The sequence below is a fragment of the Mobula birostris genome, chromosome 1 (genome assembly GCF_030028105.1).
Source record: "Mobula birostris isolate sMobBir1 chromosome 1, sMobBir1.hap1, whole genome shotgun sequence".
Classification (NCBI taxonomy): domain Eukaryota; kingdom Metazoa; phylum Chordata; class Chondrichthyes; order Myliobatiformes; family Myliobatidae; genus Mobula; species Mobula birostris.
In genome coordinates this window covers 221,813,518-221,841,187 of record NC_092370.1, presented here as the reverse complement: position 1 = coordinate 221,841,187, position 27,670 = coordinate 221,813,518, and the positions used below count along the sequence as shown (strand labels likewise).

Below are 27,670 nucleotides of genomic sequence, written 5' to 3'. Positions count from 1 at the left end.
GCATTACATCCTTGCTTTTATGTTCTAGTCCTCTTGAAATGAATATTAATACTGTACATGGCTTCCTTACCACCAACTTAACCTGCAAGTTAACCCTTAGGGAATCCCGCACGAGGACTACCAAATTCCTTTGCGCCTCCAATCTTTGAATGTTCTTCCCCTTTAGAAAATAGTCTACATCTTTATTCCTTCTACCAAAATGCATGGCCATACACTTTCATCTGCCACTTCTCTGCCTATTCTCTGTAACTGTAACATCTATTCTGTATTCCGTTAATGCTTTTCCCTCTGTATTATCTCAATGCAATTATGTATGGAATGGTCTCTATGTTTGGCATGCAAAATGAAGTTTTTCCCACTGTATCTGGGTCATGTGACAATTATCAGTTACGAAGATTGATAAAAACAATTAATGAATGTGGAAAAACAGGAAACTAGTTCTACTGTTCACTGGATCATATTTATGTACATTGGACTTTTAATATTGCGGGTCTTGCACAAATGTGTGCTGTCTATAAGTTGGATATTCATAACCCAGAAAAGGCCTGTTTGCTAATAGGGTGAGAAGAACGGGAGTGGGAGGAGATTCTATGGAAAACCACCATGGAATAGCACAGTCCTTGCATGACCATCTACACCAGAAACACCAGGTTCTTTCCTTACCTGCTGCCTCCTTTTGTCTGGCACTTGTCACCTCCACCCGACACTTGTAGGCTGGACATTTGTGAGGTCACGCCAACCTGTTCATCCTCCTCAGCTTCTGCATTGGAAAAAAAATTGCAAATTATCCTCCAAACAATCACGCAAACACTTTAAATATTAACAGAATTACACTCTCCTCTCCCGTCGCCTCTGCGGTATCCACATAGGAGAAAACAGTACAAGCTCATCAGAAGTTAAGAGGGATCTGGTGCAGGTTGGCCAGGTTAACAGGTCAACAAGTGAAACAGCATAGGAGCAACTGGAAATTCTCTAAAAAGATAAAGGACAAGAACTTCCACAGAAGTTCTCAAGACATCCCACAGCCTCTGCAGTTAAAGAGGTACTCCTTAATGCTTGTGAATGATACAAAGGTAGGTGGAGGGGCAGAAAGTGTCAAGGAAGCAGGGAATCTGCAGAAGGACTTAAAACAAAAGGACAGGATTCCCTAAAGGTTAACTTACAGCTTGAGCCAGTGGTAAGGAAGGCAAATGCAATGTTAGCATCCATTTTGAAAGGACTAGAATACAAAAGCAAAGATGGAATGCTGAGGCTTTACAAGACATTGGTCAGACAACAATTGAAATATTGTGAACAGTTTTGGGCCCCTTATCTAAGAATGGATGTGCTGGCAATTGAGAGGATCCAGAGAAGGTTAACAAGAATGATCATAGGAATAAAAAGGTTAGCATATGAGAAGCGTTTGATGGCTCTGGGTCTGTACTTGCTGGAGTTGCAGAGGAGGATGCACTCACATCTACTGTGATGAAGTGCTTTGATAGGTTGGTCATGGCCCGAATTAACTTCTGCCTGAGCAAGGACCTGGAATTGTTGCAATTTGCCCACTGCCATAACAGGTCTACATCAGGTGCAATCTCAATGGCTCTCTACTCGGTCCTGGATCATCTGTACAACAGCGATACACACATCAGGCTGCTGTTTATAGATCACAACAGCAACACCCTCTTGGTATTAATTACCAAGCTTCAAATCCTAGGCCTCTGTACCTTCTTGCACAACTGAATTCTTGAAAGAGTGGACGTGGAGAGAATGTTTCCTATAGTGGAGGAGTCAGGATGAGAGGACACAGACTCAGAATAGAGGGATTTTTCTTTAAAACAGAGTTAAGGAGGAACTTCTTTAATGAGAGGGTGGTAAATCGGTGGGATTTATTACCACAGACAGCTGTAGAGATCAAGTCATTTGGCTCCTTTAAAGCAGAGATTCTTGATTAGTATGCTGGTCAGAAGGAGAAGGCAGGAAAAAGGGGTTGAGAGGGATAATAAATCAGCCATAATGGAATGGTGAGAGCAGACATAATGGGACAAATGGCCTAATTCTGCTCCTTTGTCTTATGGACATGCTGCTTTTCATTACTACCATCGGGGGGTACAGATCTCCGAAGACACACACTCAACGTTTTAGAAACTGCATCAGATTTCTGAACTGCCTGTAAACCCATGAACACTACTTTGCTCTATCTCTTTTGCAGTATTTAATTTTGTAACTTACAGTAATTTTTATGACTTGCACAGCACTGCTGCATCTAAAAAAAAATTTCACTTACAAATTTACAATTGTACATAAATTTCCCTTAACATACTTACGCCCTCCTTATTGCAAAATTCTTGGTAATTAGGCACCTTCCTGGTGAATCTCTGAATCAAGTTTATTATCACTGTCATATGTTATTTTCCATCAGATTATGGTGCAAAGTCAAACATTAATATAAATTCTAAATAAACAGTGCAAACAAAAAAGAATAACAAGGTGGCATGCATGGGTTCATGGACCACTCAGATGGCAGAGGGAAGAAGCAGTTGTATTGTTAAATGTGAGTTTTCAGTTTCCGTACCTCCCTCTCGATGGCAGCATTAGGAAATAGATATACATATTACTTGGCTCCTCCATTGCCACTGGGTGCTGGAACTCCACCTCCCCCCCCCCACCACTGCTACACTGTGGAAGTGAAAAAGAAAAGTAATACAAGACACAAGATACTCTGCAGATGCTGGAAATGACAAGCAACACCCACAAATACTGGAGGAACTCAGATAGTCAGGCAGCATCAACGGAGAGGAATAAACAGTCGATGTTTCAGGACTGGAAAGGAAGGGGACAGAAGCCAGAATAAGAAAGTAGGGAGAAGGTAAGAATAAGAATATTGGACTATTGCCGATCTGAAGTAAAAACAGAAAATGCTGGAAATATTCCGCAGGCCAATCAATATCTGTGGAGAAAAATTCAGACTTAACAGAAATTCAAATCAGCAGTCCATGCAGAGTACAGATGCATCAAGTGGATCATGACCACCTAGGCAGACAATAAATGCTCGCCTCTCACCTGCCTCATACCCTGTGAAGGAATCAAAGGGTTCTCTTGATCAGTTCACCTGCTGGGTAACGACCCAGATTAAAGTGTTTCCGCTCCAGAAACAATTCTACTTCTTTCACAGTTTCAGAACAAACTACATGTCGCTCTGGATGAGGAATGTACGTAGAGAGCTGTTCAGCGACATGGATCAGGAGAAGGAGATGTGTGTAGCCATAGCCAACAACAAAGTTAAAATAATCAACAAAGGAGACAGAAGGGACATGATGGGAAAGCTTTTTCTTATGCAGAGGTTTTACAATCTAGAAACACACAAATAAGAAATTAGCTTTATTTGTCACATCCACATCGAAACATATACTGAAATGCATCTTTTGCTGCAAATCAAGTAAGTGAGGATTATGCTGAGCAGCCTGCAAGTGTTACCCACAACTCACTAACCCTAACCGTACATCTTTGGAATGTGGGAGGAAACCGGAGCACCCGGAGGAAACCCATCGCTCACAGGGAGAACATACAAACTCCTTACAGACAGCGGCTGGAATCAAACCCCGAACCTACAGCCGGTGATGTAAAGCGTTGCACTAATTGCTAAGCCACCATGCCATCCAAATAGATCTGACTGAAGGGGCAGAAGAGGCATATTAGGATAAGAGGGCAAGTGTTATTGGAAGAGTGTGGACAAACTTGGGTTGTTTTCTCTGGAGCAGTGGAGGCTGGGGGGAGACCTGGTAGAAGCTTGTAAGATTATGTGAGGCATAGGTAAAAGTCAGTATCTTTTCCACAGGGTCAAAATGTTAAGCAGCATCTGTGGAGAGAAAAACAGAACTTACATAGAACAGTACAGTTCAATCCTGTTTTATTGATTGAGATTACACAGTACTGTGCAAAAGCCTTAGATACTGTATATATGTTTGTTAATCACTTTTTTTTGGTGGTAAAAGATCGGAATCAGATTTATTATCACCAGCATATGATGTGAAATTTGTTAAGCAGCAGTTCAATGCAACACATAATCTAGCAGAGAGAGAAAAAAAATAATAAATAAAACATAATAATAAATAAACAAGTAAATCAATTATGTATATTGAATAGATTATTTAAAAATGTGCAAAAACAGAAATACTGTATATTCAGGAATCAGATGGCAGAGGGGAAGAAGCTGTTCCTGAATCGCTGTGTGTGTGCCTTCAGGCTTCTGTATCTCCTACCTGATGGTAACAGTGAGAAAAGGACATGCCCTGGGTGCCAGAGGTCCTTAATAATGGACACTGCCTTTCTGAAACACCGCTTCCTAAAGGTGTCCTGGGTACTTTGTAGGCTAGTGCCCAAGATAGAGCTGACTAGATTTACAACCTTCTGCAGCTTCTTTCAGTCCTGTGAAGTAGCCCCTCCATACCAGACAGTGATGCAGCCTGTCAGAATGCTCTCCATGGTACATCTATAGAAGTTTTTGAGTGTATTTGTTGACATGCCATATCGCTTCAAACTCCTAATAAAGTATAGCTGCTGTCTTGCCTTCTTTATGACTACATCAATGTGTTGGGACCAGGTTAGATCCTCAGAGGTCTTGACACCCAGGAACTTGAAGCTGTTCACTCTCTCCACTTCTGATCCCTCTATGAGGATTGGTATGTGCTCCTTCGTCTTACTCTTTCTGAAGTCCACAATCAGCTCTTTCGTCTTACTGACATTGAGTGCCAGGTTGTTGCTGTGGCACCATTCCACTAGTTGGCATATCTCACTCCTGTACGCCCTCTCGTCACCACCTGAGATTCTACCAACAATGCAGTCATCGCAAACAATAGCCTGTAACCTCCTTTTGAACTTGGAGGCAATTCAATGTGGCAGAACCAAGGTGAGACGAGGCGAGGCAGCGAGCCCGTTTCCAAAAGTGAAGAAGACCCAAGATTCGAGCGATTTAAATGCCAGGCCAAATTGGAAAGATTGGGTACAGGGCGAATCGAGGTGACAGGATCCAGGCTCCAGAGCATACCGGAGTGACTGAACATCACGTTTGAATGATGATTTATGCACCAGGCCAAATAGGAAAGGTCAGGTACAGGCCAAATCAAGGTGGAGGGATCCAGGCCTCAGATCGTATCAAAGTGAAACCCAAGGTTTGGATGATGACTTAGGCGCTGGGTCAGATTGAAAAGGTCGGGGTATCGGGGCCCGAGGCGAGAGACAAGTCAGTTCAGATCGCTGCTCCGCTCTGCGCTGAACTAACGTTCTGTGGACGGACTCTCTTTGAGTACTTCAGTTCAGAATGCCATTTGCTTGCGTTTATCATTTGCATGACTTGGTTTTTTTTCCCCTCTGTACATTGGATGTTTGATGGCTCTGGGTCTGTACTCGGTGGAATTCAGAAGGATGAGGGGGATCTCATTGAAACCTTTCGAATGTTGATAGGCCTAGACAGAGTAGATGTGGAAAGGATGTTTCCCATGGTGGGAGAGTCTAGGACAAGAGGGCACAGCCTCAGGATAGAGAACGCCCTTTCAAAACAGAGATGTGGAGAAATTTCTTCAACCAAAGGGTGGTGAATTTGTGGAATTTGTTGCCACATGCCGCTGTGGAGGCCAGGCCGTTGGGTGTATTTAAGGCAGAGATTAATAGGTTCTTGATTGGACATGGCATCAAAGGTCACGGGGAGAAGTTCGGGAACTGGGGTTAAAGAGAAGATAGAAAAAAGGATCAGCCATGATCGAATGGCAGAGCAGACTCGATGGGCCAGATGGCCTAATTCTGCTCCTATGTCTTATGGTCTTCTATTTTTTTAAACGGGTTATTTTGATTTTCTTTGCTTTGTGTCTGTCTGTAAGCAGACAAATCTCAAGGATGTATAAATGAACTTTGAACTTTTGAAATTTGTTTTCTTTGCAGCAACAGTACAGTGCAATACATAAAATTACTACAGTACTGTGCAAAAGCCTTAGGCACCACTGCTATATTTATGTGCCTAAGACTTTTGGGCAAGACTGTATGTGCTGTCTCACTGTATCAACTTCAGAAACAAGGCCTCCTCCCATGCTGTGAATATCTATCCTTCCCTGTAGCAATGTGAACATACCCACCTAATTCTAGCTTCTGCCCCCTTTCTCTCCAGCTCGAATGAAGTGGCTTGGCCTAAAACATCGACTGTTTATTCCCTTCCACAGATGCTACCAGGCCTGCTGAGTTCCTCCAGCATTCTGTGTGTTGCTCTGGATTTCCAGCATCTGCAGAATCTCTTATGTTTATGAATACACCCTGTTAACGGTTAGATATTCGGATGCCTCCCTGTGGCTCAGAGCTGGATTTAGTTAGAGTGCACACCCGTGAACTGTCTTGGGACATTTTACTGTGCTAAAAGCTGTTATATAAAAACAAGTTGTTATTTGTGGATCTGCAATTCTCAAGGCATAGACACAAGTGCAAAGAAAGAGCTAAGGGAGGTGGGGGTTAATTATTAATGAGAAGTAATTAGAATTAGTAGTAATTAGAATTATCTTCACACCCACAATGAAATAATTGCATTACATTCCATTCCTAGGCTTGAAAGCAGTCGAATGCATGAATCCAAACTCAGATCAGGATCATTAAGCTCTCCATGTCCACAGGATATCCCTCCTTCACACAAGTCTATGTGAGTGGGTGGCTGGGAAAGGGGCTTGTCTTGCTATTGTCTGTTTTTTGTTGTTGCTGCTTGTGTCATTCCGCTGAAAACCGTGGACATACTATGTTGGCATCATAAGTATGGCAACACGTGCGGGCTGCTCCCAGCACACCTTCGGAATTAAACGGAAACTATGCATTTCACTGTATGTCTCAACGTTCATGAGACAAATAAATCTAAATCTGAAGTACCAGTGTCCTACTAGCCCACTGCAACAGCCTGTTCGCTCGACCAGCAGTACATTTCATTGCCTTGCACCTTCCACTTGGCTTGTCTAGTTCCCTTCCACTTCAGTCTACACCTGAATGCTTTCTCTTGCTTTCATAGGCTCCTGTTTCCTTGCCCTCTCTCATTTTCCTCAAGGTATTCCATCCTGCCATACCAGGACAGTGCGCGACACAAGAGACTCCACAGAAGCCCGAATTCTTGAGTAAGACACAAAAAACACTGGAGGAACTTAGTAGGTCGGGCAGCGTCAATGGACAGGAATGAACAGTCAACGTTTCAGCCTGAGATGCTTCATCAGGACAGCCCAAGTTCAATTCCACCACTGTCTGTAAGGAGATTTGTATGTTCTTCCCTTCCCTGTTGTTTGTTCATCTCTTCCCACCATTGTCATTATTTCAAACTGGTTACGTTACTTTCTCTAGTTCAGTTCAAAGGTCACCAAACTGAAGCATTAACTATTTCTCTCCCCACACAAACATGCCACCAAGTCAAAGGATTCCTGGCATTTTACTCATCCAGAATCAGAATCAGGTTTAATATCACCAGCATATATCGTGAAATTTGTCAACCTAGCAGCAACAGTAACATAGAAAGAAAAAAATCAAAAAATTGCAGTAGGGGTGTGTATGTATATACACACACACACACAAATTAAAAATTAAAAATAGTGCAAACACAGAAATAATAAAAAGTGAGTTGGTGTTCATGGGTTCAATGTCCAATTAGGAATTGGATGGCAGATGGGAAGAAGCTGTTCCTGAATCGCCAAGTGCGTGCCTTCAAGCTTCTGTACCTCTTTCCTGACGGTCACAATGACAAGTGGGCATGTCCTGGGTGATGGGGGTTCTTAATAATGGACGCTGCCTCTCTGAGGCACCACTCCTTGAAGATGTCCTGGATCCTACAGAGGATTGTACCCATGATGGAAGCTGACTAATTTTACAACTTTCTATAACTTCTTTTGGTCCTGTGCACTAGCCCCACTATACCATACAATGATATAGTCTGTCAGAATGCTCTCCACGGTACATCTGTAGAAGTTTTTCGTGTGTCTTAGGTAACAAACCAAATATCCTCAAACTCCTAATGACATGCAACCACTGTCTTGGCTTCTTTATAGCTGCACTGATATGTTTGGACCAGGTTAGATCCTCAGATATACTGACACCCAAGAACTTGAAATTGCTCACTCCCTCCACTTCTAATCCCTCTGAGAACCGGTGGGCGTGCCTTTGTCTTACCCTTTCTGAAGTCCACAATCAGCTCTTTGGTCTTAATGAAGTTGAGAGCAAGTTTCAATTCCATCTTGTAAGATTTGGTTGAATCCAACACTTCACATCTCCACCTCACACTGCCCTCTGGAAACTAATTTATAAAAAGTACTTGTCTATTCTGTCACAATCCATCCACGATTTTCAACAGCCCAATCCACAATCAACTACCCCAGCCTCTCTGGAAAGCCGCTTGCACTTAGCACCTATCCTGTGGGTTCAGTCAATCGCTCAGTGCAATCATGCCATCATGTTGTATCCTGCACCTAAAAACTGCAAATTTACCTTTCGCGCTCAGTTAAAGGTGTATCATGGTCTGGTATGGAAACACCAATGTTCAGGAATGGAAAAGTCTATAGAAACCCAATCCATCTCAGAAAAAGACTTCCCCACCATTGAGCACATTTACAAGGGGCACCGCATCGATCATTAAGGACATCTACCATCCAGGCCATGCTCTCTTCTCACTACCATCAGGCAGAAGGTTCAGGAATCTTAGGATCACACCACTAGGTTCACGAAGTTATTACCCTGCAACCGTCAGGCTCCTGAACCAGTGTGGATAACTTCACTCACCTGAACTCTGAACTGAGTCCACAACCTACGACTCACTTTCAAAGACTCTAAAGATCATGTATTCAGTATTATTTACTTATTTTTGTACAATTCATCTTATTTTGCATATCGGTTGTCAGCACCAAATTTCTTGGTGTTCATCTGGCGAAGAATCTCACTTGGTCCCTCAACACCAGCTCCATATCGAAGAAAGCCCAGCAGCGTCTCTACTTTCTGCGAAGGCTGAGAAAAGTCCATCTCCCACCCCCCCATCCTCACCACATTCTACAGAGGTTGTATTGAGAGCATCCTGAGCAGCTGCATCACTGCCTGGTTTGGAAATTGTACCATCTCGGATCGCAAGACCCTGCAGCGGATAGTGAGGTCAGCTGAGAAGGTCATCGGGGTCTCTCTTCCCGCCATTAGAGACATTTACACCACATGCTGCATCCGTAAAGCAAACAGCATTATGAAGGACCCCACGCACCCCTCATACAAACTCTTCTCCCTCCTGCCATCTGGCAAAAGGCACCGAAGCATTCGGGCTCTCACGATCAGACTATGTAACAGCTTCTTCCCCCAAGCTATCAGACTCCTCAATACCTAGTGCCTGGACTGACACCAACCTACCACCCTCTACTGTGCCTATTGTCTTGTTTATTATTTATTGTAATGCCTGCACTGTTTTGTGCACTTTATGCAGTTCTGGGTAGGTCTGTAGTCTAGTGTAGTTTTTGTGTTGTTTTACGTAGCTTAGTGTAGTTTTTGTATTGTTTCATGTAGCACCATGGTCCTAAAAAACGGTCTCATTTTTACTGTGTACTGTACCAGCAGTTATGGTCGAAATGACAAAAAAAAGTGATGTATAGCTTTTCATAATTTCTATGTGTTTCCTTACTTTCCTGTGAATATCTGCAAGAAAATGAACCTCAGGGTAGTAAATGGTGGACATGCACTTTCGATAATAAATTTAATTTGACTTGATTTTGAAGGTTGAGCTGACATAGCCTCGGTAACCACCAGCCTCCTGCTGCCAACTCCACATTAAAACAACAGCTTCAACTATAACCTGCCAGCACGTACTCTTCCGCGGTCCCCACATTCTTATTCTGGCTTCTTCCTCCCTTCCTTCCCAGTCTTGATGGAGGGTCTCAGCCCAAAATGTTGACTGTTTGTTCCCCTTCATAGATGGTGTCTGACTTGCTGAGCTCTTTTGTATGTTGCCCTGGACTTGCGGCATCTGTAAAACCTGATATTTCCTGCAGTGATAAAGCAGCCCCAAGACATCCCATAGAGTAGAAACCCCCAAATGAACACTGCCTAAATGGTATTAAATGGTACAGCACTGGACGGGCCATTCCTCACAACTGATCTTGATGCCAATTTATACTAAATGTCCTCCTCTTGTGTCTTATCCATATCCTCTCTTCTCTTCATACTTAGGTGAGATATTTCAGCAGAAACTGAGGGGGAACTTCTTCATTCAGAGGGTGGGGTGAGTGTGGAACGAGTTACCAGAAGCAGTGGTGGATGCAGAGTTTGATTTCAACATCGAAGAGAAATTTGGATAAGTACATGAATGCGAGCGGTATGGAAGATTATGATTCAGGTGTAGACCAGTAGAACAAAGGGCCTGTTTCTGTGCTGCAGTGCTCTATGAGTATATGTGTCTGTCTAAAAAGCCTCAAACTCCACCAATCTGCCTGCTTCACTACTACCCCTGGTAACCCATTCCAGGCACCTAGCACTCTCTGCATTAAAAAAATAGCTTATGAGCCTCCCCCTCCGTTTTTATTCTGACTTTCCAGTCCTGATGAAGGACATTGGCCCAAGACGTCAACTGTTTATTCCTCTGCATCGATGTTGCCTGACCTGCTGGAACCCACCAGCATTTTGTGTGTGTTAGCACAAACATCACATCTCAGCTTCCCCCTCTAATCTTAAAAGCATGCCCTCTGGTGTTTGACACTTCTATCCTGGGAAAGAAGACTGTTGACCTTATCCATGCAGCTGGCCAGCGGTGCAGTGGCATCCGCACTGGACTTCGAGGTGTATGGTCCCAGGTCTGAATCCGGCCGGCTCCTCGCACGCTTTGCATCTGTGCTGGGTCGAGCGTCGAGCGAGCAACTCGGCCTTGTAAAAACAGACAAAAGCTAGAGAAACTGCAAGGTTGCCGTAAGGCGCGGAGAGGTATAACAACAATCCTATCTGCACCTTTCATAATTTAAAAAACCTCTGTCAGGTCCCCCTCAAGCCTCTAAAGCTCTAAGGAGAACAACCCCACTGTGTCTGATGCTGCTGCTAGTATGATTTCATTGCACCTGTGCACACATCATACTTGTGCAGGTGACAATAAACTCAACTCTGACCTTCCATACAGCTCATACTCTCTAATCCAGACAGCATCCTGGTGAACCTCTTCTGCACCCTCTCCACAGTCTACACAGTTATTGTGTAGAAATACCAGAATCTGCAACCATTATTATTCTGACGGCTAAATGATTGAACATAGGTTCAGCCAATTTATTCTGAACATTAAGCTGTTCGGAAAGAACAAAGTAGCGTAGTGGATAGCAGTACAGGCAACCCGGGATGAATTCCTGTCCCTGCCTGTAAGGAACCTGTACATTCTCCCTGTAACCACGCAGGTTTCCCCCAGGTGCTCCGGTCTCCTCCCACAGTCCAAAGATGTACTGGTTGGCAAGTTAATTGGTCATTGTAAATCGTCCTATGATTAGGCTAGGATTAATTCAGGGGATTTCTGGACGGCACAGAAGAGCCTATTCCGTACTACATCTCAATTGATGATATTGAACTGCATGAACTTCATGAAATGCAAATGATTATTTATTACCTAGCTCAACAACATTTTTATTAAACTTTCTAATAAGGAAAGGTTGAGTGAGCTGGGGGTTTAAAATTTTTTTTCAACTAGAGCAGTGAAGGAGAATGAGAGGCAACTTGATAGAGATGTCTAAGACTATGAGGGGCATAAACAAAGTGGAAAGCCAGCACCTTTTTCCCAGAGCTGCAATGGCCAATGCCAGAGGACATCAGTTTAAGATGGATGGAGAAAATTTTAGGGGAGATGTCAGAGGCAGATTTTTTTTACACAGACAATGCCTGGAACACTCTCTGCCAGGCATGGTGTTAGAGCCAGATACATTAGGGACATATACGGGATTCTTAGACACATGGATGACAGAAAAATAAAGGATCATGGACTGTGTAGGAGAACAAATTATAAACAGGAGAGATTCTGCAGATGCTAGAAATCTAAAGCAACACACCCAAAATGCTGGAGGAACTCAGCAGGCTAGGCAGTGTCCAAGTAGAGGAATAAACAGCCCTAATGAAGGGACTTGGCCCAAAACGTCAACTATTTATTCCTCTCCATAGATGCTGCCTGACCTGATGAACCTCTCCAGCATTTTGTGTGTGTTGCTCAAGATTGATGGTGGAGAAGATTTATACAAATTAGTACAACATCATAGTCTGAAGGGCCGGTATTGTGCTGTATTATTGTATGCTCTTGTACATTTTACATAGAACTTTGCAACACGGTACAGGCCCCTCTGCTCATACTGTTGTGTTGATCTTATTTCCTTGCCATTTTGCACTACTTATTCATTCTTTTGTATAGCTGTATTTTCATTGTAATTTATAGTATATTTATGTATTGCACCGTACTGCTGCCATAAAACAACAAATTTCACAACACATGTCAGTGACGATAAATCTAAATCTGATTAACCTCCTCCCGGATCAGTCTAACCCTTCTCTCCCACATGGGCCTCCATTTCAACACATGGTAGTCACAATCAAAATACAAATAGTCATAAAGCAAATTAGGTTGGCCAACTGGGCTGCAGATACATAAATGTCTCTCACAGTTTTTAAGGCTTAAAAGCAGAAACTGTAAATGGATTTTAAAATCCTTCCACCGTTTACAAAAGCGCAAGGGATGAAAACATTTTCTCTCATGCATTTGTTCACAGGATGTAGAAGTGGCTGGCAGCTTTCACAGTCTACACCTTGCCTTACCGTTTGAACAGAGGAGCCTGTTGAACAGCAAGCGCCTTGCCAAGTCAGGCAAGCAAAGTACGATTCCCCACCCATTATCTGGACGTCAGAATCAGATTCAGGTTTATTATCACAGACATACGTCTTGAAATTTGTTCTCAGTCATCCAGATCCTTGCAAATCAAGCATGAGTAAATCAAGGCAACTGGATTTGCTATGTTGTCTGGAAGATGTTTCGCCACTCATCTGAGATACTTTGTCAGTTCTAATCTTCAAGAAGCCATCTTTGTCAAATTGGGAAACCCATCCCTGAACAGAGAGGGTGGGGAACAACACCACCTATCAGCTACTTACAATGCAGCCCTAACATCTTTACCCTGGTGTCTCCCACGACACTTCATACAAAGACAAGACGAATTATCTCTGCAACTCTTAACGACCCTCATGCGATTGCTATACCTTTAAACAACTCACCGAGTCTATAAGCCGAAAAAATACCCACCATGGATCAGAACAGAAGCCTCTTGAATGAGTGGCAAAACATCTTCCAGACAACACAGTTCAGTTGCCTTGATCCACCTCTGCTTGATATGTCCTGAAATTATTTTTTGTGGCAACAGTACAATGCAACACATAAAAAATACAAGTTATAATGTAAGTAGTGAGAGCAAAAAGTGAGGTAATGCTTATTATGGTCTATGTACACCCACAGCTCCACCTACACAGTACAAAACCAGAATCAGGTTTATTATCACTGACATATGTCGTGGTTCTGCGGCAGTAGTTTGGTGCAATATACCACAGATTACAATAAGAAATATACAGTATATGGGTAGGTAGTATAAATAAAATAAACAAGTAGTGCAAAAGGAGAGCAAAAATATCGAGCCAGTGTTCACGGACTGTTTGGCAGAGGGGAAGAAGCGATTCTTAAAACGTTCAGTGTGGGTCTTCAGGATCCTGTGCCTCTTTCCCGATGCTGGGAATGATAAGAAGGCATGCCCTGGGCAGTGGGGGTCCTTAATGACGGACGCCGCCTTCTTGAGAGCATCGTCTTTCGAAGATGTCCTCCATGCTAGACACATAGACGTTGACCTGACTGACTCCCTATTCACTTCCAGCAGACCGACAATGCCCCGCAGTTACAAGCCCAGACCATTCCTAAACACACCGCCAGAAAGACAACCCCTGCAGACTTCCCACGAGGTGACAGACAGCTCTGAGGTGTAAGAGGATCACTTCTCTTCATGCCCCTGGTTGTAAATACTTGGGGCCTAGTGTCCAAATACATCAAGAAGTGCCGCGCCAATTCACCCCAAGAGCATTTAAGAATGGACTGCAAACGGCCAGCGACACCAGGTCAGCATCTGGAATCAGGGGCTGCAGATGCTGGGATCGGGGAAGTCAAAAACAAGCCAGCTCCTGGGTCGGGCAGCATCTCAGGATCATGTCTCTTCAGTCGGTGAAACAGTCCATGTTTCAGATCCAGACACTGCATCCTGACCCGGGCATCTGTGTCAGTCCTCTCCCGTTAATGAGTACATTAAATGACGGTTCCGTGCCCGCTGGAAATCTCAGCTTCAACTACACTGCCAGGCTGAGGTTAAGGAGGAGGGAGAGCCCGGGCACGGAAGTACTGAGAGCCGGGTGCCCGGGGAGGAGAGCCCCAGATGCCCGAGCAAGGGATGCAGGCGCCCCGGGCGAGGAGAGATGTGGGCAGCCCGACAGAGAGACACGGGCGAGGAGAAGCGCGGGAGTACCAGGGAGTGCCGGGGAGAGGAGAAGCGCGGTCTCCGGCTACTCTACCTTGCCCCTGATGTTCCTGCTGCTGCTTCTCGGCCCCAGGCAGGCCCAGGCTCATCCCCATCTTCATGCCGAGCTCGTTGGATAGCCTGCTCGCCTCCGAGTAATTCTCGGCTCCAACAACCGCCGTGCCCGTACACCCACCCCGCCGCTCCTCGGGGACAAGGCGCTGCCGCTCAGCGGCCTGGCCGCTCGCCATCGTCACTGGCACGGCAGAAGCGGAGGTTTCCGGAAACAGCCGAGCGCTGACGGCCAGGACCGGGAGCCGAGCTCATTCCGGAGATTGCCGATGTTGGAAACTGAATCCCCATTCGTGGTCCCGATGGGAGCCGGAAATGACCAAACATTAGACGCGGTTACGGAGTGGAAAATCACACAAACCTAAGCGAATCACAAAAAAAGAGCTAAGGGTACCACACTAGGTGTAATTTACGTTTTTATTTTTAATAATATGATGGAAATGACGCAGCAATGTTGCTGTGACAAGGCGATGTGGCGGTGTCTTGGCAACCGTTGCTGTGGTGACGCGGGCCATCAACGGCAGCAGTGCTCACCTGGTAACGGTTGCCAGGGTGACGGCGCGAAGCGGGATGGCAAAGGCCTGGGCCCCTTGCGGCGGGGAATGTTGCTGCGGCTGTCACCCGCTGGAGGTGCCGCGCAGCCAGGACTGGCAGGAGAGGCATGTGGCCCACTGGATCGAGAAGCTCGGCTTCCCACAGTACGTGGTGAGTGGGGAGTGGAGTTGAGGGGTTTGTGGGGTTGTGAGGGGGCTGTGGATGGCGAGGTGTGGGTGACCGGGCTGTGAGGCGTGAGTGAGGGAATGAAGGGGTTATGAGAATTGTGTGGGGTGTGAGGGTGTGGAGAGGGGGAGGTGTAAGTGAGTGAGAGGTTGTGTGTGTGGGGTCCTAACAGGAATGAGGTGGCTTGGAGTGTGAGGAAGTGTGGTGATTGAGGAGCTGTGGGGTGTGGGTGGAGGAGTCTGTGGCAGCATTCATTGAACACCCATTTTCACAGAAATGTCCAGCACCCAAGCTTGCGTAAGCTCCATTTCCATCATATCCACCGTTCCAACCATGCCATCCTCTAGCAGCTCCCTTGGGGCAGGAGACACAGAAGCCTGAAGTCCCACACCACCAGATTCAGGAACAGCTATTTCCCTTCAACCATTCAGTTCTTGAACCTATTGGCACAATCTTAATCACTACAGCAACACCATGACCACTTATACTAAAATTGACTTATTTTGTTCTGACTGTGTTCTTTCTAATAAAAAAATACATATAGTTTATGTTTTCCTTGTGAACACAGCTAATCTGAGATGACTGTGATGCTGTAAGTTTTTAATTGTACTTGTGCAGAATGTGCTTGTGTTTATGACAATAAGCTTTACTTTAATTTTTGACTCCCCTCCCTTTTCCAAACTAACACTTGTTTAATGCTTTTTACTTGTCCTTTCTTTCCAGGATTGTTTCACTTCAAACAAAATCTCAGGCAGGAAACTCATTTTTGTCAACTGCTCTACTCTACCCAGTATAGGAATTACAGATTTTGAACACATGAAGGTCAGTAAGTTGAGTTAAATAGTTAAATAGTTTATTTTTCCCTGATGAACCATTTTAAGTTTGCCCTTTGAGTTATACAACAGATTCTGAAATAGACCTCATATTTGATAAAAATTAATTCTTGATCTTTTATTCTTCCTCATCACGGCCCTCGGCTCTTCTTTAACTACCTGAACTTTCTCTGTAATGTTAGCACTCTTCCATCTATCATCTGCCCCCACCAGCTTCTCAATTCAGCCTCCCCTCCTCCACCCATCCACCTTCTACCTCATCTGGTCTCACCTGTCACCTGCTAGCTTGTACTCCTTCCCCTCACCCTCACCTTTGTATTCTAGCTCCTGCTCCCTTCCTTTCCAACCCTGACAAAGGGTCTTGGCTTGAAATGCTGACTTTTTATTCCTCTCTATAGATGCTGCCCATCTTGTTGAGTTCCTCCATTATTTTGTATGTGTTGCTCAAGATTTTCAGCACCTGCAGAATCTAACTGGAAATAAATATAGTGCAGAATCAGAATCACTTTATGTATGGAGTGCAGCAAACAAAACTTTTCACCATGTCTCAGTAAACATGGTAATAATAAACCAATTACCAATTTATGTTCAGAGAAATTATTGCTATGGAGCTGTTGCAATTCATACTGAGGGTATGCAGAAAGAATGTTGTGACTTTGATTGTTAATGCCATCAATAGAATGAAATTTGGAATGAGGACGTATTAATGAGGAAGTTGGTGGAGTTGTGGACAGTGTGGAGGGTTGTAGGTTGCAACGGGACATTGACAAGATGCAGAGCTGTCTGAGAAAGGACAGATGGAGCTCAACCTGGAAAAGTGTGAAATCATTCACTTTGGAAGGTCAAATTTAAATTGGGGTCCACGTCCACAGATCCCTCAAAGTGGTCGTTCAAGTTGATAGGATGGTAAAGAAGGCATATGGTGTGTTGGCCTTCATTACTCAGGGGATTGAGTTCAATAGATGCAAGGTAATGTCGCAGCTTGGTAAATCTTAGTTAGACCACACTTGGAATATTGTGTTAATTATAGGAAGGATGTGGAAGCTTTAGAGAAGATGTAGAGGCAATTTACCAGGATACTGTCTGGATTGGAGAGCATGTCGTATGAAGAGAGGTTGAGCTCTTTGGAGCGAAGGAGGATGAGAGGTGACTTGAAAAAAGATGTTGTGATTTTGATTGTTAATTCCATCAAAAAGATGAACTCTTGGAAAGGGAAGGTATTACACTGCTCAGTAGTGCCATTTTCTCACATCTCTCACCTCCTGATGAACAGTGCTGAAGGGGAAACCCAGCAAGTGAGATAGATGTTTTTGTGTTGGCTGAGTGTTTCATTCCTGGTGGAGGCTGAGGAGCAGGTCATTTGTTGAGTTGGCATGTGGCTCAGGAGGAATGTAGAAATTAGATTAGATTAGATTATGAGGACACACAGTCCTCTTTTATTGGCATTTAGTAATGCATGCATTAAGAAATGATACAATTTGTTCCTCCAGAATGATATCACAGAAACACAAGACAAACTAAGACTAAAAAAAAACTGATAAAAACCACATAATTATATAGTTACAACAGTGCAAAGCAATACCGTAATTTGATGAAGAACAGACCATGGGCACGGTAAAAAAAAAGAGATCTGGGGAACATAGGGACAGGATGAGCCCTACGGACTGCAGTCTGCACTGCTGTTCAACGACTCAGAAAACCCACCTTTTCTTTTAAATAAATATAAAGATTAGCTTTATTTGTCTTATGTGCATTGATATTTATAGTGAGATGTGTCGTTTGTGTCAATGACCAACATAGTCCGAGAATTGTTCTGAGGGCAGCCCACAAGTGTCACCATGGTTCCGGTGCAACATAGCATGCCCACAATTTATGAACCCTAACTCGTACAACTTTGGAATGTGGGAGGAAACCCCTGTGGTCACGGGGAGAACGTACAAACTCCTTACAGACAGTGGTGGGAGTTGAACCCCATCAGTGATCTCTGGTGCTGTAACTCGTGATGCTAACTGCTACGCTACTGTGCAACCCACATTAACCAGTTTACTGACAAGTCCTGCTACTTTAAGGATCTGTGGACATACAACTCAAAGCCTCTCTTTTCCTCCACCCCTTTGATATCCTCCCATCTATTTTGTAGTACTTTCTCAGGCACATTATCTCGTGCCCCTGGCTTACATTCCATTCACCAGAGCTGCCCAGACCATCGATGTTACTGCAGTCTACAGTATTCCTCTGCACGGTCAAGGCTTATATTCTGTAATACGGAAACTTTAGCATCCCCAGATCATTCTATTATATTACAAAAAGCAAGGTGCTGAGTACTGAATTTCCACTAGTAACATTTTTCAGTCATAAAGTACCCATGAAATATTACTCATCAAAATTGCTGGTGAACGCAGTAGGCCAGGCAGCATCTGTAGGAAGAGGTACAGTTGACGTTTCAGACTGAGACCCTTCGTCAGGACTGCCTGGCCTGCTGCATTCACCAGCAACTTTGATGTGTGTTGCTTGAATTTCCAGCATCTGCAGAATTCCTGTTGTTTATGAAATATTACTCTTTCTTTCAGACAACGATTCAACTTTGGATCCAGTTTGTCACTTTCCCCTGGAATCACATTATCTTTGAGTGTTTTGACCAGCCTGACATGTGAGGCTTTGATAACCATAGAAATGTACAGCACTGGAACAAATCTTCAGCCCACATCTGTGCCGTGCATGCTGCCAAATTAAAGTAATCCCATATGATCAAAATCCTCCCATTCTCTGCAAGAACTGTTCCTACCCAAATGTCTCTTAGATGTTGTTATTGTATCTGTCTCAACCACTTCCTCTGGCAGCTCATTTAATACACCCACAACCCTGTGTGTGAAGAATTTGTCACTCTGGTCTCTTTTAAGTCTGGCAGCATCTCTAGGAAGAGGTGCAGTCGACGTTTCAGGCCGAGACCCTTCGTCAGGACTAACTGAAGGAAGAGTGAGTAAGGGATTTGAAAGTTGGAGGGGGAGGGGGAGATCCAAAATGATAGGAGAAGACAGGAGGGGGAGGGATGGAGGCAAGAGCTGGACAGGTGATAGGCAAAAGGGATACGAGAGGATCATGGGACAGGAGGTCTGGGAAGAAAGACAAGGGGGGGGGACCCAGAGGATGGGAAAGGGGTATATTCAGAGGGACAGAGGGAGAAAAAGGAGAGTGAGAGAAAGAATGTGTGTATAAAAATAAGTAACAGATGGGGTACGAGGGGGAGGTGGGGCCTTAGCGGAAGTTAGAGAAGTCGATGTTCATGCCATCAGGTTGGAGGCTACCCAGACGGAATATAAGGTGTTGTTCCTCCAACCTGAGTGTGGCTTCATCTTTACAGTAGAGGAGGCCGTGGATAGACATGTCAGAATGGGAATGGGATGTGGAATTAAAATTCCCATTCTGACATGTCTATCCACGGCCTCCTCTACTGTAAAGATGAAGCCACACTCAGGTTGGAGGAACAACACCTTATATTCCGTCTGGGTAGCCTCCAACCTGATGGAATGAACATCGACTTCTCTAACTTCCGCTAATGCCCCACCTCCCCCTCGTACCCCATCTGTTACTTATTTTCATACACACATTCTTTCTCTCACTCTCCTTTTTCTCCCTCTGTCCCTCTGAATATACCTCTTGCCCATCCTCTGGGTCCCCCCCCCTTGTCTTTCTTCCCGGACCTCCTGTCCCATGATCCTCTCGTATCCCTTTTGCCTATCACCTGTCCAGCTCTTGCCTCCATCCCTCCCCCTCCTGTCTTCTCCTATCATTTTGGATCTCCCCCTCCCCCTCCAACTTTCAAATCCCTTACTCACTCTTCCTTCAGTTAGTCCTGACGAAGGGTCTCGGCCTGAAACGTCGACTGCACCTCTTCCTAGAGATGCTGCCTGGCCTGCTGCGTTCACCAGCAACTTTTATGTGTGTTGCTCGAATTTCCAGCATCTGCAGAATTCCTGTTGTTTGCTCTTTTAAGTCTTACCCCTTTTGGGAACCTATGCCACCTTGTTTTTGATTCCTTTTCATTGTGAAAAACGCTGTGTGCATTCCACTTTATCTTGCCCCTCAAGATTTTATACACATCTAAAAGATCAAAAGGAAACCTATTTTATAAAACTCTACCGCACAGTACAGGCCTGACAGCTCACAATGTTGTGCCGACCTTTTAAACTACTCTAAGGTCAATCTGATGCTTCCATCCCAATAGCCCTCCATTTTTCTATCATCCATGTGCCTATCTATAAATACCATGTTAAAGTCCAGGTATCCAGAGATCAAGTGTAGTCTCATTCCTCAAAAATTTCAGTCAAGCTGATTCACTTGATAGTGGTGTACAAGATGATAAGAAGCATAGATCAAGTGGATAGCCAGAGACTTTTTTTCCAGGGCAGAAATGGCTAATATGAGGGGGCATAATTTTAGATTAGCAGAAATTATAGGGTTATATCAGGGTTATGTTTTTTTTTAAGCAGAGAGAGGTGGGTGCATGGAATGTGTCAACAGGGATAGTGGTAGAGGTAGATACATTTAGGGACATTTAAAAGACTATTAGATATTCCTCTATTTTTCTATCACCCATGTGCCTACTACGTAGGAGGGAAAGGTTAGATTGATTTTAAAGCAGGTTAAAAGTTCGGTACCTCATTGTGGGCTGAGGGGATGATGCTGTGCTGTAATACTCTATGTTCTCCAGTTGCTTGAAGGACTGGCACAGGGCAGAGGACTCTGGCGAGCTACTGCCAGTAGCCTATGCCTCATTAGGGGTGATGGGTTAAAATAACTAACTTAAGTTGGAGCACTAATTTCCCTTAATACATTTGTACTGCCAACCTATATCCTTCTTAATGAAGGTTGATAGCAATGATTTTTCAACCACAAAAGTTAAACTAACTGACTTATAATTGTTCTAATTTACTGCAATTACTATCTGTCAAGCATGGTACAATTTTCAGTCAATTGGACTGTTCATGTACCAGGAATAAATTGCCAGTTCTTATCTCTCCAACACAAGTGATCATACCTTCAGCTGCCAAGACCATGAGGCCAACAATTACTCTTGGTGATCTGGTTTCCTCCCACATCCCAAAAAAATGTGCAATTGATACACTAATTGGCCACTGGGAATTGCCCATAGTAAGTGGTAGAATTTAGGAAACTTGAAGGGAATGTCAAGTTGATGAAAGGATTAGTGCTATATGGGTGTGTGATGATTGATGCATACAAGATGGGCCAAGAGGTCTGTATCTATGTTGTACAAGTGTATGACTATGCAAGATTGCTTACACAATTCTTATCATTTGAACTGTTAATATTTCATTGCATCTAAAATTTTGGCTTTTGTCTCGTTTGCTTGTATAAGCAATTTATTGGAAGAAAAGCAAATGAGTTACTGTGGTAACATACTAGAGCTTCTTGCTGCATCTGCTGAAGCTGGACTGTTGCCACTTTTGATAGCTGCACCAGAACAAAAGGAGCAGAATACCAACTTTGTCGTGAAGCATATATACCAACTAACATCTGGAAAATTTTGATTCTCTGGAACCTCTGTTAATCTATGTCTATGCACATAAACGACCTTTGATCTGAAAGGTCGACTCTGCTTCTCTTTCCACAGATACTACCTGACCTTCTGAGTGTTTCCAGCATTTTCTTTTGTTTTTAATGAGGACTTAAGATTTACAAGGTTGTTGCCAGGACTTGAGGCACTGAGTTATAGGGAGAGGTTGGGCAGGAAAGAACTTAATTCCTTAGAGCACAAGAGACAGGGGGATGATCTTATAGAGGTGTATAAGATCATGAGGGGTATAGATAGGGTGAATGAATGCACATGGTCTTTTTCCCAGGATTGTGGAATCAAGAACGAGAGGTTTAAGATTCAGTAGATACCTGAGGGACAACTCTTTCTTGCAGAGGCTGGAACAAGCTGCCGGAGGAAGTAATTGAGGCAGGTACAAGAACCACCCTGAAAAGACATTTGGATAGGTACATGGACAACAAATGTTTAGAGGGATATAGGCTAAACACAGGCAACTGGGACTAGCTTAGATTGGCACCCTGGTCAGCAGGTATGTGTTGGGTTGAAGACCCTGTTTCTATGCTGTATGGTTTGATGACTCAATACTGGATTTCCATCATCTGCAGTTTGTTCATTCTTGTTCACACACAGGTATTTAAAAGGGCAGGAAGGACTAGAGTTCTTTGGTTTCTGGAAGAGTAGAATGAAGGCTGGTAAATGCTTCCTATAAGAGATCACTGCTGAAAAGTTCTACTGTCAATGCCCCAATGCATCATCATCATGGACCAAATGCTAGCATATGTGCTCAAAGGTTGTTCTTTCTGCACTTAACTATGGCTACACAAACAGGCCACCAGGAGGAGTTTTAGGGGAGAGCAGCATGGTGGTGTATGGGGTAGGTCAGAGCTGCAGTCAGTGGGAAGTGGGGAAGAATCATGACACCAATTGAGGGAATTGGGATCGAGTTTCCATCAGCTGCTAAGATGGTTGTGGGAGGAGATGGATGGGGGATATCAGTGAATCAACATCTGCCAAGGATATCTTCAGTTTGGGGGAGAGTGTCATCACCTCCAGGAATCCCCTCTAACTGACCTTAAGGCAGATCTGCCATGCATTGTGAAGGCTTGGCTTTTGGAGAATGGCCCACATTTCTGGACATCCTTTTGCAAAGAGGGATCCATATATACATCCAGAAAACAAAATGCAAGTGTTTCCAGCCCCTTGATATGTCCCAAATTTCAGTTAATGCACAGATAAACACTGAGCCATATGACCAAATTTCTTAGCAAGGTTTTCAGTTGAACTGATTTCAACAAAACTATTCCAAATTGGAGCTTCAATGAAAATCCTTAAATTGGAGACAAAGATTTGGGATATCCTGAAGAGATGAAAGATGTTATAAAATACATGTCAATCAAGTTGTTCAAGTCAAACCATGAAATAATAGTTGCTGGAGAAGTTGCAGAAATGACTCACAAGGATGTTACCTGGATTGCAGGGCCTTAGTTACAAGAAGGGATTAGATATGCTGGCCCTGAATTCACGGGAGTGAAGGAGGCTGAGAGGTGACCTTATAGAGATTTACGAGAAGCTTGAATATTATAGACAGTGACAGTCTTCTTTCTCAGCGTAGGAGAGTCTGTAACTATAGGGCATTGAGAAGGAAAAGACTTAAAGCGGATCTGAGGAGCAAATTTATCGACATTGAGGGGGTTGGCTATAACGAGTGAACTGCCAGATGAGGTAGTAGAGGTGGGAACAGTTACAATGTTTAAAAAACATTTGGATGGATACATAGATATGTAAGGTATGGACCAAATGCTAGCATATGTCTTATATAAGCACTACATATGGCTCATTTAGCTTAGACAGACATTTTGGTTAGCATGGACTAGTTGGGCAGAATGTCTGGTTTCCATGCTGTATAACTCTATGAATCTATGAATTCCCTCCTTAAATCTCCCTACCGCTTTCTGTACTTTTCTCTCTTCCTTTAAGATCCTCTATGGCCTTTTGGTCACCTCCCCTGATGTTTTTTATATATGGCTTGGTGTTAACTTCCATTTAATAGTACTCTTGTTTTGCCACTTTTAGGGTCTATATAAATACAAGTTGTTATTTCCAGGTGATTTCCCATGAGATTCACAAGCTACTTGATATTGAAGAGCCTGCCTGGAATCGCAGCATTTCGCACCGCCACAGAGATCCCATGGGCTTGTTTCTAGAGCGCAAGGCTCCAACAGGACCCAAGGCTGCTGCACTAACATTGGAAGAATTCTTGAAACAGCTGGATGCCTGAATTTCTCAAAATCCTTCGGAGAAGGATCTGACCAAAGAAATTGGTATCTCAACATGATGTCCCAGACTCTGGGACATTGCTAGTTCTTAGATTTCTGTCACAATGTGTAATGTTGTGTATCTGATGGCATTTAACTAGGTCAATGTTTTTGTTCAAAGTAGCATCATCAATCTTGCAAATTAGTTGCAAACATCTATAAATGTCCAAAACCATAAGTGTCCTGAGGGGCCAGGCCAAATGCTTATTTTATATTATCCATCATTCAGTTCAGGAATGTTCAGGGTTTGACACTGGTTACCTGAAAACTGGTCATGAGTGGAGTAAAACATTTGTACAGCACAGTACAGGCCCTTCAGCCCACAATGTTGTACCAACCTTTTAATGTACTCCACAATTAATCTAACCCTTCCCTCCTACACAGTTCATTACCCTCCACTTTTCTTACATCCATGTGCCTACCTAGAATTCCCCTTAAATGCCCCTATTGTATCAGCCACCCCTGCAGTGTATTCCAGGCACCAACCACTCTCTGTATAAAATAACTTACCTATGACATCTCCCTTAAACTTCCCTCCACTCACCTTCAGTGAATGTCCTTTGGTATTAGCCATTCCTACTCTGGGGAAAAGTCTCTGGTTAGCCACTCTTTCAATGCATCTTATCAACTTGCACATCTCTATCAAGTCACCTGTTATCCTCCTTCGCTCCAAAGAGAAAAGTCCTAGCTCATAAGACATACTCTTCATCCTGTCTAAAGCTTCCACATCCTTCCTATAAAGAGGTGACCAGAACTGAATGCGGTGCTCCAAGTGTGGCCTAACTAGAGTTTGCTGGAGCTGCAAATTGGGGTGCTATGAAATACAAACCTCTGTCGGTGAATAAAGATCACAGGTATATTCAAATTAGTTCTCACTTCCACAGTCAAATCTCTTAGCAAATGTCTCCCGCTCTAACATCCAACATAGATTTCAACTCAAATCTCACAATCCAACATCCTCCATCACACAAACCAGCCTCCCTTCCATTGACTCCACCTACACTTCCCACTGCCTGATGAAAGCAACCAACCTAAGCAAGGATTAGTCCCACCCCGGTTATTCTTTCTTCTACCCTCTCCTGTTGGGCAGAAGATCCAAAAGCTTGGGAGCAGAAATCACTCCCTTCTACCCACTTTTATCACACTCTTGAATGGATCTCTATGCTTAATCTATTCCATCACGGTCCTTGCATTTTATTTGTCTCCCTGTATTATACTTTCTCTACAGCTGCAACACTACATTCTGCATTGTTTTCTTTTTACTACCTCAAGGTATTTCAGTATGGGATGATCTGTCTGTTTAGCGTACAAACACCATGTTTTCGCTGTATCTCGGTATATGTGTAAATAATAAACCAGATCCAATATCTTCATAATTCAAAACATACAGATACATTCAAATTATCTCCTATCACAGATATTCCCTTCCTCTTAACCATCCCTTCTGCATCCTTCCTCATATGTTAAAATTACCAATTTTATCATTCAGTCTTTTTCTTTATCTACAGATGGTGCTTGACCTCTGGAGGGTTTCCAGCATTTCTATTTTCATCTCTGACAGTCAGATGTCGATCACCCATCACAAGCTAAACCATTTCCTCCATACATAACATTACAGGCCCTTCAGCACACAGTGTTATGACAACCTTTTCTAAGATCAATCTTACCCTTCCTCGTAAATAACCTTCCATTTTTATTTCGTCCATCTGCCTAAGAGTCTCTTAAGTGTCTCTAACGTAGCTGCTCCTACCACCACCCTTGGCAAAGCATCTACCATTCTCTGTGTAAAAAAACTACCTCTAATATCCCCCCCATACTTTCCTCCAATATCTCCTTAAAATTATGCCCCTCCATATTAGCCATTTCAGCCCTATGAAAAATTATATAGCTGTCCACTCTATTTTGGCCTCTTATATCAGATGATAAGAGTTAACTATTAAGTCACTTCTCATCCTTGTTCGCTCCAAAGAGAAAAGCCATTGCCACTCAACCTTTCCTCATAAGACATGCTGTTTAATCCAGGTAGCATCCTGGTAAATCTCCTCTGCACCCTCCTTGCCTTCCTCACCACTGATTCAACCTGCAAGTTAACCTTCAGGGTGTTGTGCACAAGGACTCCCAAGTCTCTCTGCATCTCAGATTCCCGGATTTTCCCCCCTTTAGGAAAATAGCCTGCACATTTACTTCTACCAAAGTGCATGACCATACATTTTCCAACATTGTATTTCATTTGCCACTTTCTTGCCCATTCGCCTAATCTGTCCAAGTCCTTCTTCATCCTACCTGTTTCCTTAACACTACCTGCCCCTCCACCAATCTTCGTATCATCTGCAAACTTGGCAACAAAGCCATCTATCCTATCATCTAAATTATTTATATACAGCATAAAAAGAAGTGGTCCCAACACCAACCCCTGTGGAACACCACTGGTCACTGGCAGCCAGCCAGAAAAGGATCCTTTTATTCCCATGCACTGCCTCTTACTAATCAGCCAATTTATGTTAACAACCTTGAGGAGTGAACAAAGTATAAGGTATCCAGTAGTAGGGGAGTCTAGGACCAGAGAGCATTGCCTCAGAATAGAAGGACGTCCCTTTAGAAGAGATGAGGAGGAATTTCTTTAGCCAGAGGTTGGTGAATTTGTGGAATTCATTGCTGCAGATGGCTGAAGTGATTAAAATAGGTGGAAGGGCTTATTGTGATCATAATACAGTGATTCTGCAAAGGGATATCATGGTAAACCATATATATATATGTTGTAACTGGGTTACCCATCTGGACACGCTCCTCTGCTGACTGCTCCTGTGGCTCCTCCCACAGACCCTGAATAAAGGCGATTGCGCCATTGCTCCTCCTCTCAGTCCAGGGGCAGATACTCAGCATGCTGGAGGTCACATTTTACTGCTAATAAAAGCCTTTCAGTATTTACTCTACTTCCAGTCTTTTGGAGTTATTGATGGTGTATCAGATATAGAATGAGTAATTGGGCAGAGAAATTGTAAATGTAGTTCAATGTGAGAATGTGTGAGGTCATGTACTTTAGCAGCAGACTAAGGGGAGAGAAACTGCAAATCAGTGAAGCCCAGAGGCATTTTGGATCTATGTGTTCTATTGCATGAATCATAAAAGATTAGCGGGCAGCTCCATCAAGCAGTTAGGAAGGCAAAAGACCTTTTTGCCTGTATTGCAAAGTGGCTGTAGTTTAAGAATAGCGACACACATAAAAGTTGCTGGTGAACGCAGCAGGCCAAGCAGCATCTCTAGAAAGAGGTGCAGTCAACGTTTCAGGCCGAGACCTCCTGACGAAGGGTCTCGGCCTGAAACATCGACTGCACCTCTTCCTAGAGATGCTGCTTGGCCTGCTGCGTTCACCAGCAACTTTTATGTGTGTTGCTTGAATTTCCAGCATCTGCAGAATTCCTGTTGTTTAAGAATAGCGAGTTTATGTTCCAGTTGTAAAGGTGTTAGTGAGGTCAACTCCACACATTTTGCCTGACTTGCTGAGCTCTTCTAGCATTTTCTATGTGTGTGCTTCAAGATTTCCAGCATCTGCATTATCTTTTGTGTTTATAATTTTTAAAAATTATTTTTTTGAAATCCTTCGGTCACTACATTTGAACTTCTTGTAGCCTATATCCCTCTGAGGTATCCACATTCTTT

General features: G+C 43.6%; 2 protein-coding genes across 3 annotated transcripts in view; one reads left to right on the top strand and one right to left on the bottom strand.

Moving 5' to 3' along the window:
• Positions 1-14,853, bottom strand: part of tmed8 (transmembrane p24 trafficking protein 8) — a 44,520-nt gene extending 29,667 nt beyond the window's left edge. The window contains exons 1-2 of the mRNA XM_072272000.1: positions 14,572-14,853; positions 664-760 (exon numbers count right to left, since the gene is read on the bottom strand). Of these exons, the coding sequence (XP_072128101.1) occupies positions 664-760; positions 14,572-14,767 (293 nt within the window). The 5' untranslated portion in view covers positions 14,768-14,853. The remainder of the gene's footprint in view (positions 1-663; positions 761-14,571) is intronic.
• Positions 14,400-27,252, top strand: LOC140204971 (sterile alpha motif domain-containing protein 15-like). Of its 2 annotated transcripts, none has more exons than XM_072272014.1 (3): positions 14,400-15,286; positions 16,032-16,130; positions 23,800-27,252. In XM_072272014.1, exons 1-3 carry the CDS (start codon positions 15,020-15,022, stop codon positions 23,971-23,973), a joined length of 540 nt encoding a protein of 179 aa, XP_072128115.1. In that variant the 5' UTR covers positions 14,400-15,019; the 3' UTR covers positions 23,974-27,252. The 2 variants fall into 2 exon arrangements, with proteins under 2 accessions (XP_072128115.1, XP_072128123.1); XM_072272022.1 differs by having other exon boundaries at positions 14,405-15,293.
• Positions 27,253-27,670: the final 418 nt, after the last annotated feature.

What these genes read in the sequence shown, in the direction of transcription:
- LOC140204971 (XM_072272014.1), top strand. Translation starts at nt 15,020, where the DNA reads ATGATGGAAATGACGCAGCAATGTTGCTGTGACAAGGCGATGTGGCGG. An exon ending in GAGAAGCTCGGCTTCCCACA is followed by an intron (nt 15,287 to 16,031) that starts GTACGTGGTGAG and finishes CTTTCTTTCCAG; the next exon opens with GATTGTTTCACTTCAAACAA. An exon ending in CAGATTTTGAACACATGAAG is followed by an intron (nt 16,131 to 23,799) that starts GTCAGTAAGTTG and finishes TGTTATTTCCAG; the next exon opens with GTGATTTCCCATGAGATTCA.